General features: G+C 36.1%; 1 protein-coding gene across 2 annotated transcripts; it reads right to left on the minus strand.

Annotated features, from left to right (window-relative positions):
* Window positions 1-7,180: 7,180 nt before the first annotated feature.
* On the minus strand, window positions 7,181-12,063 carry LOC107094930 (protein enabled homolog). 2 transcript variants are annotated; one of them, XM_015390849.1, is made up of 9 exons: window positions 11,910-12,063; window positions 11,318-11,498; window positions 11,188-11,220; window positions 10,630-10,662; window positions 8,987-9,019; window positions 8,478-8,510; window positions 8,352-8,381; window positions 8,196-8,237; window positions 7,183-7,935 (listed from the first exon to the last, which is right to left on the minus strand). In XM_015390849.1, exons 2-9 carry the CDS (start codon window positions 11,352-11,354, stop codon window positions 7,724-7,726), a joined length of 453 nt encoding a protein of 150 aa, XP_015246335.1. In that variant the 5' UTR covers window positions 11,355-11,498; window positions 11,910-12,063; the 3' UTR covers window positions 7,183-7,723. The 2 variants fall into 2 exon arrangements, with proteins under 2 accessions (XP_015246337.1, XP_015246335.1); XM_015390851.1 differs by lacking the exon at window positions 10,630-10,662 and having other exon boundaries at window positions 7,181-7,935.
* Between the last annotated feature and the right edge of the window lie 2,243 nt (window positions 12,064-14,306).

Raw genomic sequence — 14,306 nt, forward strand, 5'->3', positions numbered from 1 at the left:
TAGATCCTTCAGGAGCATGGAAAGCCAAAACAGCTCATCCAAAGGAGTGCTGAATGAAGGGGGTTCTAGTATGTGCTGTCTGATTAATGTGAGAGTTTTCCAAATATATTACATTTGTAAATTTAGCAAAATATGGAGCCTTTAAAAGAAAGTCTCGGTCGGGTCAAGATAAATTTACTATAGAATAAAATATTTAAAAATCTGTATAAATTTTTTTTTTGTCATTAGTTGGTATATATTCAAGTCACTTATTAACGAAGTATTTTATTTTTCTTTGCTCCTTTTTTTAATGTTTGTAGGTAATGATTTAATAAATCAGGTTTTTGTTGATCAAAGCTTCCCAGCTGCAATCTCTGTGTTTGGTATTGAGTTATTGCCTCTACTGTTCTATTCTTCAGTTTCTTATTCGTTTAAAAGTTTTAACTTTTGGGAGTAGCATGCATTTCCTTTTCCCTTTTTTTGTCTGAATGTATGCTGACACTAGATTGGATATTAGGCTAATCAATGATTTTTTTTATTTTGTTAATGGCTGACTTTCTCAAAGAACCTTCAAAATATTTGTCTTTTAGTAATTATGTGTTAAGCCTCTGAAATTTTGCAGGTTGATTTGTTGTATTTTCCATCCTCATGACAGCCACTGAGGCATGGTCTTATAAAGAAATTTGTGCCTACTTCCTTCAAAATAGAGCTGCTGATTAAAATAATTCTTTATTGGAGAAAAACGTATGAATAGGTGAAAAAAAGAGGAAAACCTACTTTAAAATGGGTGAAAATAGGCGTCAGGCAACACAGAGACCAAACTGCTGCTGTGGCGTATTAACTGACTGCAAATTATGACGTGTAAAGGATTTGCTGAGTCTATCCAACGCTGTGTTCGTGAGGGGTTTAGATCTCCACACAACACAAGTGCTAAGGAAAAACAGAGAGGCTGATAAAAGTTGGAGTCATCCATATTTGGGCTGTACACATTCGCTATACACCACTCTGCATTAACTAGGTTTAAAGCTACATATCTCCCCTCTGGATTAAATGTGCTACATTTGCATGTAAACTGTATCGATTTTCTGTTTGATAAAAAACGAACTTATCTTTGATTTCAAAATTAAAAAATGTCAGTATATTTAGTGCATTGGGTCCAGGTTTGGATGTGTTTTCTAAATAAGTTATAATAATTTAACTTTATTGATCTCACACTAGAGAAATGCACCTCTGCATTTAACCCATTCCCTTGGGGAGCAGTGGGCTGCCCACGTGCGGCGCCGGGGGAGTAGTGTGGGGTTAAGGGTCTTGCGTAGGGACCCAGAGTGCAGGCTGTGGGAATGGGGCTCGAACTCAGAACCTCTGGAACCCAAGTGCAATGCCTCCAACCACTAGGCCACCAACACTAGGTAATTTCTAGTTTTAGATTTTCTAGTTGTGTAATGCTAAACATTTTAATATTATTTCTAATGCTGCAAATCATGTTGTTTTAATTTCACTGTGTTTTAATTTCAAGTGTGATCTCTAAATTAAATTTGCGTAGCAACTGTCTTCCTCTGTGGGTGAGTGTGTATGTTTGTCTGATTGAGAAAAGGAGAAAATAAGCTTTTATATTTTTTTTTTTACAGGGGAAACACCCTCAACCTACCAGCCAAGACAAAAACCCTTTGTTAACCAACACAGAAAAGCGGCACCAGCAGATCTATTTCCTGCATGGATATAATTATTAACTTTTCCTTTCATTCCATTCTTAAAAGTGGCCTCATAGGGGATCAAAAACATGTGATTTTGAAAATGTACAGTTGTTGTTTGAATCAAACCTTTAGGTACTGTTTTTAGAGCAGTTTTGACAGAACAGGTCACCTGAGGACAAAAAACAGAGCAAGAAAAGGCTTGAAATAAATCTGTCAGTGTCTTATTGTGTGTGGACTTTAACGCACACCAGTGTGTGTGTGCTTGTGTATCTCTCTAAAGTGTGCATTAGCATGCTAACAGCCTTTAATTAGGTTTTTTTTTCTGTACTCTGGTTGTTAAAGCATTTGCACAACATTGAACAGCTGTTCAAGGGTAAATTTCAGTTAAAGGAAGACAACACTATAAAATAAACCTTGGAATTTTTTTGGAGTATAAACATTTACAGACTTAAAAAAAAAGCATCATGGACTAAATGGTTTGCTGGTTTTTTCAGGTTTAATGATGTCATCGGGTGTAGTCAAAAATGCTTTAATGACCTGTTTGTCAAAGTCATTAATGGTTAAGAGAGCAAACCTCTCTGAGAGCAATCCAACTCCATTCCTTAAGAACCACCGTTGTGAAACGTCTGGATGCATCTGCACCTTGCATAACTGCAGATGAGATGCGGAGGAGGTAAGTTAGCCATTTAAATCAAGTGGACCAAGGATGATCATTTAAACAGATCATTAGAATTGTTTATTCACCTAAAATTTAAAAATCTGGACTTTGAAAGAAAGATGGAGCAGTTATCCTTAGAGAGCAATGTTGCATGTTGCAGAAGAGAAAAGGCAAACTGTGCAAATGGTGGTGCGTTTCTGTTGGGAGTCTGCATGTGGTATATGAGGACGTGAAGCTGACATCAGCCAATCACGTGACATCCGCAACTCCTTCTCCTTGGATGCAATACAAACCACTCAGACAAAGAGCAGCTCTTGCAGTTTTCCTCCATATTACCTTGAAAACACAGACAAAAACACGGTCATCTCATGCTCAAAACGGTTAGTCGTTATACTCAAATTATTTTTGTTGCTGCAGGGTCTTTTTTTCATTTAGACAAATGTGGAAATAGCCTCTGACATTAGTCAAAAACAATCAGAGAGTTTAACAGGCATGCAGGGTTTCCACTAGTGTATTTTAAAACTTGCCCCCACCAGCATAAAACAAAATAGCTGCAGGTATCTAAACTTTTAAGCCTTCAGAACTGAAGAGTAAGATTGGTGATTCAGCCAATAATTATACAAGTCATTGTTGGCGACGTTGGGGATGTCTGAAGATCCTTCCGTGCAAAAAGAAAAGTTCCCATCTAAATGTTCAACATATTTACACAATGTTTGGTTTAGCAGATTCTCTTCTCATTTTGTATTTAATCTCTGTAGTAAAAATCTTGCTGCATTATTGTGCAACACACATTTGGTTTTATGCCGTCCAGCATGGCGGCATACAAAAAACAACAGTCATGTGACTGCACATCCTCTATATGTCAAAGTATGGCATGACAATGTTTTCAAGCAAAACATGACACAAAATATCACATCAGTGACAACTGCACATCCTGCGTTTATAAAATAATTTTAACTTTAATTGAACCAGGGTAATGAAAAATATTCCAGCATTTTTCATTACACTGAGCCATCCTCAGATTGATACGTCTGGAATTCAGGATCTGCATGGTGAGTTTAAGAATTTGATTATAATAAAGGACAAAACATGGACAAAACAAGCCGATGGTGAAGAAGGGAACAAGAGCAACAAGAACAACAGAAGACTCCAGAGATAAGAGGTGAAACCACCAAGCTTATAGAGGAAAGGGATGAGAAAAGGCATGAAGAGCAGGTGAGAATGAGAAACAGCTGAAGAGAATTAAGGCAAGAAGCTGTCGGAGAACTGAGAATTAGGAATGGACTAAGATTCTGATCCATAAATGATTGAACTAAACAGAAACAAAAAACAACAACAAATTAATCTATGGCTGAAAATGCTGTCATTGTTAATGGTTTATTGGCTGCATGAAAGATTTTACCAAATGTTTCCTTTCTTTGGTTTCATTAGAGTAATTTGGATAATAACCTTTATTCCCTTCTGCTGTGTGCATTCTGCAGCAAAAAAGAGACTTTTGAAAAACAAATTTTTATAAGTGTGGGTCACATTCGTACAGTCTTCGTACCAGGCTGTTGCTACCTTCACTGATAACTCACTGCAAGCATGTGAAGTAAGTGGGCTGCTGTTTGTCTGGGGGTTATCCTGTGTCTTTTTCCTCTTAACTGTTTTGTCTCTGCAGTAACAAACTTCAACCTCACAAGTATGCTCCACCAGACAAAAAAACATTCAGCCGCACACTCATAACCAATGCCAACCTTTTATACTCAACACTTTAACCTATTTTATTATACTACAAGACTTGGTCTATTAAAACTTACAACACAACCTGCTGGCATCCCATAAATTTCATCTTGGTTACGTTAGTTCGACATGATCTGATTCTGTCTCAGGTGTTTGCTTTAAGCTTCCTGATCATCATTTTCTCCTCCAGGAGGCACTACTCTCCACAACTGTCAGTTCATTTCACCCAACTCTCACTTTATACTTTTGACACCCAAAGGAATATTTGTTGTGTTTTTAAGCAAAATCAACAATCTAACTAAACCACTTTCCAAGTTTCCACTTCCCCCTATCTAATTTGTTTTTAGCATTTATCTGGTCTAAATGTTCTTTGCAAAACTAACAGGCTTTTAAGACATGAATTCATACACTGTGGTGCAAACCATAAAAAATAGATCTGTCTTTTTTTTTTAACTGCTGACAACAGTGAAGGACTCTCAATGGTAGATTTGTTACTACCACAAGTTAAGGCTGGTCATAAATATCTGCCTTGCACCAATTACACATAAGGTACTGTAATTCGGGCTGCTTATGGAAAAAAACTAAGGAAAAAAAGTGAAAAAAACTTTTAAAAGAAAAAAAGTACAAGGTAATAAACTAGTCAAATGTGTAGACTAAGCTGTTCTAACACTAAACTCGTCTATCCAGATTTAAAAGAGCCAGCTGTTTTAGGGAGTTGGTTCCAGAGCTAAGGAGAAGAAAAATCAAATGCTGCCTCTCCTTCTTTTACTCCGTATCATCCACGGGTTCTAGAGGGTCCAAAAATGCACTTTAAACAAACTATTTCCTCTTTTTTATATGAAAAATTATTTTCAGTGGTGTGTACCTGAAAAATATAAATTGTTAAATATGGGGACAATAATTTAAATCCAAGGTAGTTGGAATCTTTAACTTTAAGATGCCAACTACCTTGGTGGTATATAATGTACCTCATACAGTATTTATACCTTTAAGTTGTTGGTTATTTTAAAAGAAATTTCAGTTAAGTTTCATGTTTTTTGGTGAAAGGCTGGAAAACCAACTTTTACAGTTGGCTTTTTAATTAGAGGTGCGATGTATTTTTAATGTTTAATTTTAACAATAGAAATTGCTGCATAGGAGATGCTGTAGATAGATATTACGCCGATGGGGGCATGCTTTGTTGGCGCAGTGGTTAGCGCACATGACCCATGTACGGAGGCCTTAGTTCTCCATTAAGCGAATCCGGCCTGTAGTCCTTTCTGCATGTCTCTCCCCCTCTCTCATACCCCCCGTACCTATCAGCCAACAAAATGAGCCAGTAGTGCTGTTAAAAACCAAAAAAAAAAAAAATTTGACTGAACGTTTTGTACAATGGTAAGCAAGCAGAGCTTTTGCGTCATGAGGGTGCCTTAAGGGTATGAGTTTTGAAATTCAGACTGCTTTCTTCCCTGAAACAAAAAAGGGCAAGGTAAAAATGTAGATGACACATATCCACACTAAGGGACAATACGCTGTAAATAAAAATGATGACTCTTTAGTAAAGATTGTAAGGTTTGTAATTTATTCATCACCTTTTCTAAGTCACCACTACTTTCACGTAAGTTGGCAAAAGTCACAAAACTAGAGTCTTCATTTTTGTCACACATACCACTTTAAAATAAAATATATGCGACTAGTTTAGAATAAAATTTTAAATCATTTTGTAAATTAATTCTGAAGCAGAACCAATTCTCCAATAATCTGTCAAATACTATATATTAAAGAAAGCAAAACACAAGTTTAATGAAAAGCATAATTTTCTTTTGTTGTAGTGTTTGATTGATATAACCAGTTTGTTTGACTAACTGTGTCATTATCATTACATAAATGTAAATCCAAAACCATGAGCGCCTTACAGATCATTAACAGGTATTTAATCAATTGTCTGTCATGATTCTGCCCTTTGTGAACTTCTGTTTAAGTTTTTTTTTTTCAATTATTCATGTCATTCTGTTTTGTTGGTCATTGATTTATTTTGCATTTTGTGTTATATTTAGGTAGTGTTACTTCTAATGTTACTCTCAATTGACCCCTTGTGCCAGCCTCCATTCCCCTAACTCCCTTCTAGTTACTTCTATCCACACCTGCTCCCTATCAGCTGATTAATAATAATAATAATTGAACTTTATTAATCTCACATTGGAAAAATGTATCTCTGCATTTTTATTCCACCCCATTGGGGAGCAGTGGGCTGCCATTGTGCGGCGCCCGGGGAGCAGTGTGGGGTTAAGGGTCTTGCTCAGGGACCCAAAGTGACAGTCTGGGGAAGTGGGGGGTTGAACTCCCAATCTCAGGATTCAAAGCCCTATGCCCTAACCACTAGGCCTTGTGGTTAGGGCATAGGGCATATTAGCCCAGTCTTTGTTCTGTCTTTGTTCTGTCCCCCATATATACTCCTTCTCTGCAGCTTCTCAGTGCTGATTCTCTTCATTTCTTGTGTGATTCTCCTGGGTGTCTCTATTTTTTGGTTCCTGAGTTGCCAGCCTGTTATTTCTGGATTTATGTTTTCATACCATTTACTTCTCCATTAAAACTGCAAAAAACTACCTGTGCCTCCTCTACTCTGCATTAGGGTCCACAACAACATTCAACCCTGACATTTTCTTGGTGTTGGTCATAGAGATTAAAGATCTTTGGTTTGGCACAGTTGGGTCAGAACTTGATCACCTCTTTCAGAATCAATCAAGCAATCACATAAAAGCATAGAGTGCTTCATCTAGAAAAACACTGCTTGAAGTGTTTGTGTGTTGAGGGGTTGAGTTTTCTGTGTTTGCAGGGACTTTTTGCAGGTTTCAAAAATAACGAAACTTAAAAAAAACATTTCGATGGATCCAGTCATCACATATATCAAGTATAAAAGTTCTGATCCTGGATTTCAGATTCAAACCTTCCTGAAAAGTAAAAAAGAAAACTTGAATCAAGAGCACGGGAAATCTGGCTTGTTTGTGTGCCTGTGTGGCTTTTTCTTTTTCCAAGTAAAACCATACACTCTAACTTTATTAATTACATTCTCCACATTATAACAACAATGAATATGATGTATGTTATGAATGTGTTTTTTAATAATCTGTGTACGAATGAAAATTTTTTTTTTAAGTTTATTTAAAATTTGATACAAGAACAAAAGAAGGAAGCCACATGTTTAAGTATTTCACAAATGCATATAAGGATAAGAATGATAAAACAAATGCAATAAACTGAGCAGATGTAATACTCTGAGGTTGCTGGAGTCCAGAGGCTGAAATCCTTACATATTAGATAAAAATAAGGGACCAGAGAGCGTCTGAGATTAAAAACCATAATGCTGAATTTAAAATGTCACAAAGTCTCTGTGTTTCAAATCTGTAGTAAATATCAGTTAAAAACTAGACTTATAAAGTTTATCCATGACTGTTTTACAGCTGTGATAGAAGCATATTTGTACCAGAAACATCTGACTGAGGTCTGTGTTTGTCCAATCAAACCATCCTGAATGTCAGATTAATAGTTAACTTATAAGACTACAGGTGAACATAAATCCAAGCACCAATGTTTTTCCTCTTTAGTGTCATTGTTCAAAAAAGTACATCATGTTTCTGAGCAGGGATCGGTTACATGTTGGAGGAGTATTTTACAGGTTTGTTCTGCTTTCTTATATCTGGCGCCGGTTGGTCCTGGATCGTCTCTTGGACGACCTGGTCCTGGGCAAAGTTTTCGGTTGTGGCGCGACGGGCTGAGGTGGTAGGGCAGGGATCTGAATGATGTGGGCGGGGCTCTGGTTGGTGTGGGCGGGGCTTGGAGGTTTTGCTGAACGAGAGCTTGACTTTTTCTTTGGTCCTTCTTCAGAATCATTACCTTCTTTTTCTGTGACAAAAAAATAATATAGTAAATGAATAGATTTATTTTAGGTTTTTTTTCCATAAAACCCCTTCCATGTTATTCTGTAAAGTTTTTATTGTGTTCTGCTTTTATTTAAAGTATGTAGCTCCTGGGCTACATTTGTAAATACACACTTTCTTTTAGCAAGTGGCAAAATTATCATTTCTGAAGATGACATTTATTAAAACAAAGAAGGAGGAAGACAGTTTAAAGCTGCCTATATAATCAGTGTATGTCTCTCTCACCATCCTCTTCCTCTGCACTGCTAGGAGCGGCTGCAGCAGGCTCTGAAATCAAAAAGTTAATCAAATGGCTAATAACATAAGCAACAAACAGAAAACAGAATAAGTAGTTTATTCATGCTAGATTTTTTATTTAGTGGATTTGTATTTGGGTCTTACCAGGAGCTACAACTTGATCTGCTGCTTGTGCTAAATAAATGACACATACACATTAAATGAATGGATAAAGAGACAAATCAATTGGATAGATTTATAGATTGACAAAGTGGGAATAAATGGTCTTACTTTCTGCCTTCTCTGAACTGGTGTTGCTGGTGTCTAAAATCCGGGGGGAAAAAGCAGAAAAGGGTAAACTGGAAACTTGGTTGATCGGAGATCTGGGTAGGTTTGTATCCCAATATTTTACCTAAATATTTTCATTTTTCACCAGTAACTTATGTCATTTTATGTTTTTAAAAGAATTATGGAGATAAATTGCTTAATGGGCATTGCTTCTTATTCCCCTTTAAACTGATGCTTATGGCTGCTGGAACATTTAAAATGTTTTTGTGACAATACAGTAACATCCATATCTATGGCAGACTATGATTGGTACCTAAGTCAGCTATGTTTAAAACAACTAAATAGACTCCAGAGATTAGATTTTTGGGGATTGATCAGGCCTAGAGAGGTTCCTCTGAGTTACAGCATCACTACTCCGATCAAGCAACTCCCATTTACATTTCCAGCTAATGCTACCTAAAGAGACCTAAACAGTTTCTTATTGAAATCATTTAAATCATCATGAAACCTACCTGATGGCCCTCCTGCATAATACTGGGATTCATCTAGAATAAAAGAAAAAGCTTAATGTTCATATGTTGCTGTAAAGCTAAAAACATTCAACAGTTCAAAAGATCCATTTTCATATGTGCAAAAATAGGAAGACATATTTACTGTTTATTCACAATACTGGCAGGCTGATTACAGTTCCATTAAAATAAATCAGTTTCAGGTTTCATTGTTAGTTTACACCAAATCAATCCACAGCTTTCTTTTTATTTTGGTTCAGACCAGATTGATAAGGTCTGAACTCTGAACTCTGTTAATACAACCATTACTAGTGGATATGGACTTAAAACATTTTTGTTGTTATTCTCTTGCTAATTTCGGCTTCTCATACAGATGTAATTATTGCTGTTTTAAAATAAAATAAATTCACTTTTAGTATTAGTTTTCTATTGTTGAGAAGCTGTTACCATTTAAAAAGTGTAGAACATTTTACACCATGATAAGGTTTAGACATAGACTTAGACATATTATTTCACTTTTAAAAGGGAAATGTACTTTCTGTTATTATTATGGGGTTTTTTTATAATAGCAAACATAAATTATTTTTTATGTAAACACATTAATATAGTGTTTTTAAATGTTATGTTGCTACTGCACACTCAGATACCTTTAAATGTTTTAAGTCATTATTTTAGACCAATTTCTTCTTTTTTTTCTATTTCTGCCTCAACCAGCTATACCGTGATAAATATTTTGGTTTAGGTAATTAAGTGATTTTACTACATTTAGTGTTTTTTTTGTTAAACTATGCAAACAGCCAGTGGCCCCAAAAAATGAATTAGTTAGAACAAAAGCAAAGACGTTTTACCATAAAAGAACAACAACAACAAAAATCCTCTGTGCTATACTGAGGCCTGGCTACACAACCACAGCTGTGCTCCATTTCAAATTACCATGAGTTTTATATTAGTTTTTAAATAAATGTTTGCTCATTTATTTCAAAATAACTGCTTAACAGGCCATATGATTTTTGGAACTGCCTTAAAAATTATTTAATGGTGTAATGGTGTTAAATAGCTCCAAATAGTAATTATGTGATCCCCTAATACTTAAAGACCTGCTGTCACTCACTTTCTATTGCCCATTTAGGAGAATTTTCCAATTAGTTAAAAACTGTTGTTGATGGGGATCTTGATGTTTACACTGTATCTGTCAGAATAAAGGGAGAAGTCGGATATTTTAAAATGTAGCTGAATCTTATGAGCTTTAAATGTGTATTTTCTAATTCCTGTTCAAATTGTGTGATTTCTGAACAGAATCTTTAAATCATAGGAGGCCAAAATATTGACTACCTTTAATTCCATCTTTATTGTATTAGCCTCCTCCACAGCCATTCTTAATCACATTTTTTATCTGTGAAATTAAATTAAACTCAACGTCTCCCATTTAGTTTGCCTATTTCATAGCTATTTATGATGAGATATTATCTCTGTAGTTTGTCTCCAGAACTCAGGAAACTAAACATAATATTGCTGCCCTTTCTTTTGATCATTTATATGCATTTGGTTTTATAGAGTGTTTTTATAAATCCATAAATTAAACATCCTTTCAAACTGTTTTTGGAATTATTCAGACAAAAAGAGCAATGCTATCTCAAAAATCTTACCTGGCTGTTCAGGAGAAATAAGGTTCATGCTCTCTGAAACACGAAGAACAACAGCTGATTCGCAACATCCAACAATGGCTGAAAATACTGTAAAGCTGCAATTACTACATATTTTTTAGCAATATATTTATGAACAACCTTTATGATCAGTTTACATATCAATTATTTTATATTAGTCATTAGCTTATAAAAGCTATTAATTTGATTCAAGTAATGGAATATTATCTTTACATATTTTTTTTTTTTTAGTTTGTACTGATTTGAAAGGAACCAGACTCACAGCCCTTTTTAATAGCACCTGAGAACAAATTTGAATATTAAGCTGTTACTTACTTTAATGTAAGGTTCATCAATACACAGTTTAGAAGTTCATAAATGGTGATTTTCACTCTGAATAGATCAATATTTGTTTGCATTTTTCAATCTTAAGTGTTTTACTTATTTGTGGTTCCTTTTTTCAAAGTTCATTTACTCTGGTTTTGAGTAGGCATTAATTTAAGTGAAAGAAAAAAAAACCTGAACCTTCAAAATTCTTCAGGCTGAGACGTTTTTACTGACCTGTTGGACCTTCATCCGATAATGAATCTTTATCTAACAAACAATTTTAAAATACACATGTTAAAAAAATTTCAAAAGACTTTCAGCATACTTTACATGAAGCGATGAGGAGCATCTGGATGACTTTTACCTGTTGATATGGCTTGACTTCCCACATCTATAATCATAAAACAGTGTTACTAAACACAAAGTGGCTTAAACAGGGATTTCTTACATTTTATTTCTTGATTAGATCAGATGCAAAGTTACCATTGGTGTCAACATCTCCTTTTGCAAGCAGAACAAACAAAGAGAACAGAAGAATAGCTTTCCTGCAATATAAGCACAACATTTAGACTGAGCAGCAGTTTTATTTTCACATCTGCCCATTCTGAACTATTGAAAAAGTATAGTTTTTCATATAGACCCAACATATATAGCCCATAAGGTTTACTAATAGACTAAGTAGATGTTTGAGACACAACAAACTTCAATAGAGGTAAGAATTAATGTGCACTGCCTCATTAAGTATGTACAGAAAAGTAGCAACAATGCATTTGATTGCCTCAAAAAAAAGGAAAGAAACTTCAAAGGACTGGCCTAAGCAAGATTTTTGTTCAAAAATACATTTTTAGAGACCTCCCTGATTCTATACACATTTTGCTATCACTGACTTTTATGTCCTAGACTTTCTACAGCGCTATTACAAAAAAGTGCTCTTTACAGAGAATCAGCCAACATACCCAGTGAGCATTATGATTGAGGTCAGACGGGTCCCTGATTGGTCAACAGGTAGTAGGCAGGCAGCTGAAAAAGCTCAGGTTAGCAGACAGAAAAGTGTTACAGTACTTCAGTATTGCACTGCAGGAATCTTCTGACTCTGAGCAGCTGCTAGTGGTTTATATATCGGCCCAAATGTCACCTGGACGGAGGACGGACCAGTGCATGTGCTTGTGTGTATGCGTTAGTATATTAAGTGTGTGTGTTTTTGTGAGTTACTCTGAGTTTCAAGTTTCTGTGTTAACACTTACAATAAAGACAGAAAAGAGCCAGGCTCCTTATTATCTTTGATGACTTTGTCTGGCTTAATATTTATAACCAATAAGAGAAGGAGAATGTGGCATCTTTATTTCAATTAAACTGCCATTATACTGCAATTATTTAAACCATCCCTGCCCATTTTTTATTTGTATGTAATTTTTTTGCCAACATTGACATTTGAAAATCTCACACAGTCTACAGCACATCAGAAATATAACATTGGTTAAAAGGAAAGAAAAAGAACATCCATTGCAGACTATGAGTAACTCCAAAAAATAATGACTGAGATAATAAATAATAATAAAAAAATGACAGAGATTTTCAATGTAACTAACAAATGAAAATTTGTCTTCACAACAATTAAGGGGCAACGCACACAGCCACAGTGTCCGTGGAATTTCCTGGCATCCTCACAGTTCAGGGAATCCCCCTCAAACAAAATACACTCAGTGTGGACTCTGGCAGCTCTAGTTTCACCGACTCAGATCCTCTGATAGAACCTGAAGCACAATCAGAGCAGAACAACAATGCCTCACCTGGAACCAGATCCACTACAGCCCCGAAGCTGTATAGAGTGAGGCCAGCACAGATTGGATCCCGCAGTTCTGACCAGAGAAAGTGGTCATTGTAGTCTAAATGCACAGCTTAGTGTATACGGGCCGCTCATTCTTTTATTATTTTATTTTTATTCTTTATGTTGATTTTTAATCACATATACAATAAATCAAGTCTGCTTTTTATGAACCTGGATTGTGTGATGACAAATGATATCTGCCAACCCTAATTTAATTAAATTTAATTAAACAATGATTTACCTCCTTTCCTGGAGTATACCTTTTAACTCAGAACTCCAGTAAGGAATGGTATCACATCCAATACAACCGTGCTCCAGTGTCAAGTCCAACTACCAGTGGGTTTGCCCATATTCGTGGATAGTTACAGGGCTTTCTACAAATAGGAATACAAACTGATAACATTACGCTTCTCTGCATGGAATGTAATCAAACGTTAAGAGTTGGCACACTTGTTTTGGTGACTTGTGCTGTTAACTCTGATTTAAAAGGTCAAGAGCTAAAATGTCAGTTTGAACCAGATGTGAAAAAAAAGCCTAAGTTCTACAGGGTACAGTCACACTGTCACTACTCCATGTAACACCAGCACAAGTGCATAGCCTTGCATTCCAACTGTAGTCCTTCATTACCACTTTTGAAATTCAGGATGATACTAGAAAATGTACAGTATTGATTTTACTTTTTCTTTCACAAAACACGGCTGTTCAAATGGACAGCTATTGTTTGGAAAACAAAAAAATAAAACAAAATAAAATGTTGGCTACTGAAGTCACAGTATTTCACAGTTCTTCGATGTTTATCTTAATCCACAAGAAAATGGAAATAATAAATTATTAAATTTATATAAATTATAAATTATTAAAGTCCCATATACTGATGACAACCCCTAACCAAGATCCATCCATCCATTTTCTTACACGCTTTTCCCAAGTGGGGTCACAAGGGGTGCTGGTCTCCAGCTGTCTACGGGCAAGAGGCGGGGTACACCCTTGACAGGTTGCCAGTACATTGCAGGGCAACACAGAGACGGACAGGACAAACAACCAATCACACACACACTCACACCTAAGGGGACTTTAGAGAAGCCAATTAACCTAACAGTCATGTTTTTGGACTGTGGGAGGAAGCCTGAGTACCCGGAGAGAACCCACACATGCTCAGGGAGAACATGCAAACTCCATGCAGAAAGACCCCGGGCCGGGAATCGAACCCAGTGCTACCAACTGCACCACTGAGCTGCCCCTGCAAGATCCAACTAAGAACAATTTAAATAAACTCAGTTCAATTCATTAGTACTTTATTAATCCCTCCATCCATCCATCCATCCATCCATCCATAGATGCATCCATCCATCCTCTCACACTTAATGTGTCAGGGTCGCTGTGGGGTTGGTGCATCTCCACAGCAGTCTATGGGCGAAAGGCCAGGTACACCTTGGACAGGTCGCAAGTGTTTTGCAGAACAGATGCACCCAGCACCGTAAATTGACAAAGCCTAAAACCAAGAAAATAGACACAGAGAAGAATG

This window comes from Cyprinodon variegatus, unplaced genomic scaffold, assembly GCF_000732505.1.
Source record: "Cyprinodon variegatus isolate N-32 unplaced genomic scaffold, C_variegatus-1.0 Scaffold516, whole genome shotgun sequence".
Lineage (NCBI taxonomy): Eukaryota > Metazoa > Chordata > Actinopteri > Cyprinodontiformes > Cyprinodontidae > Cyprinodon > Cyprinodon variegatus.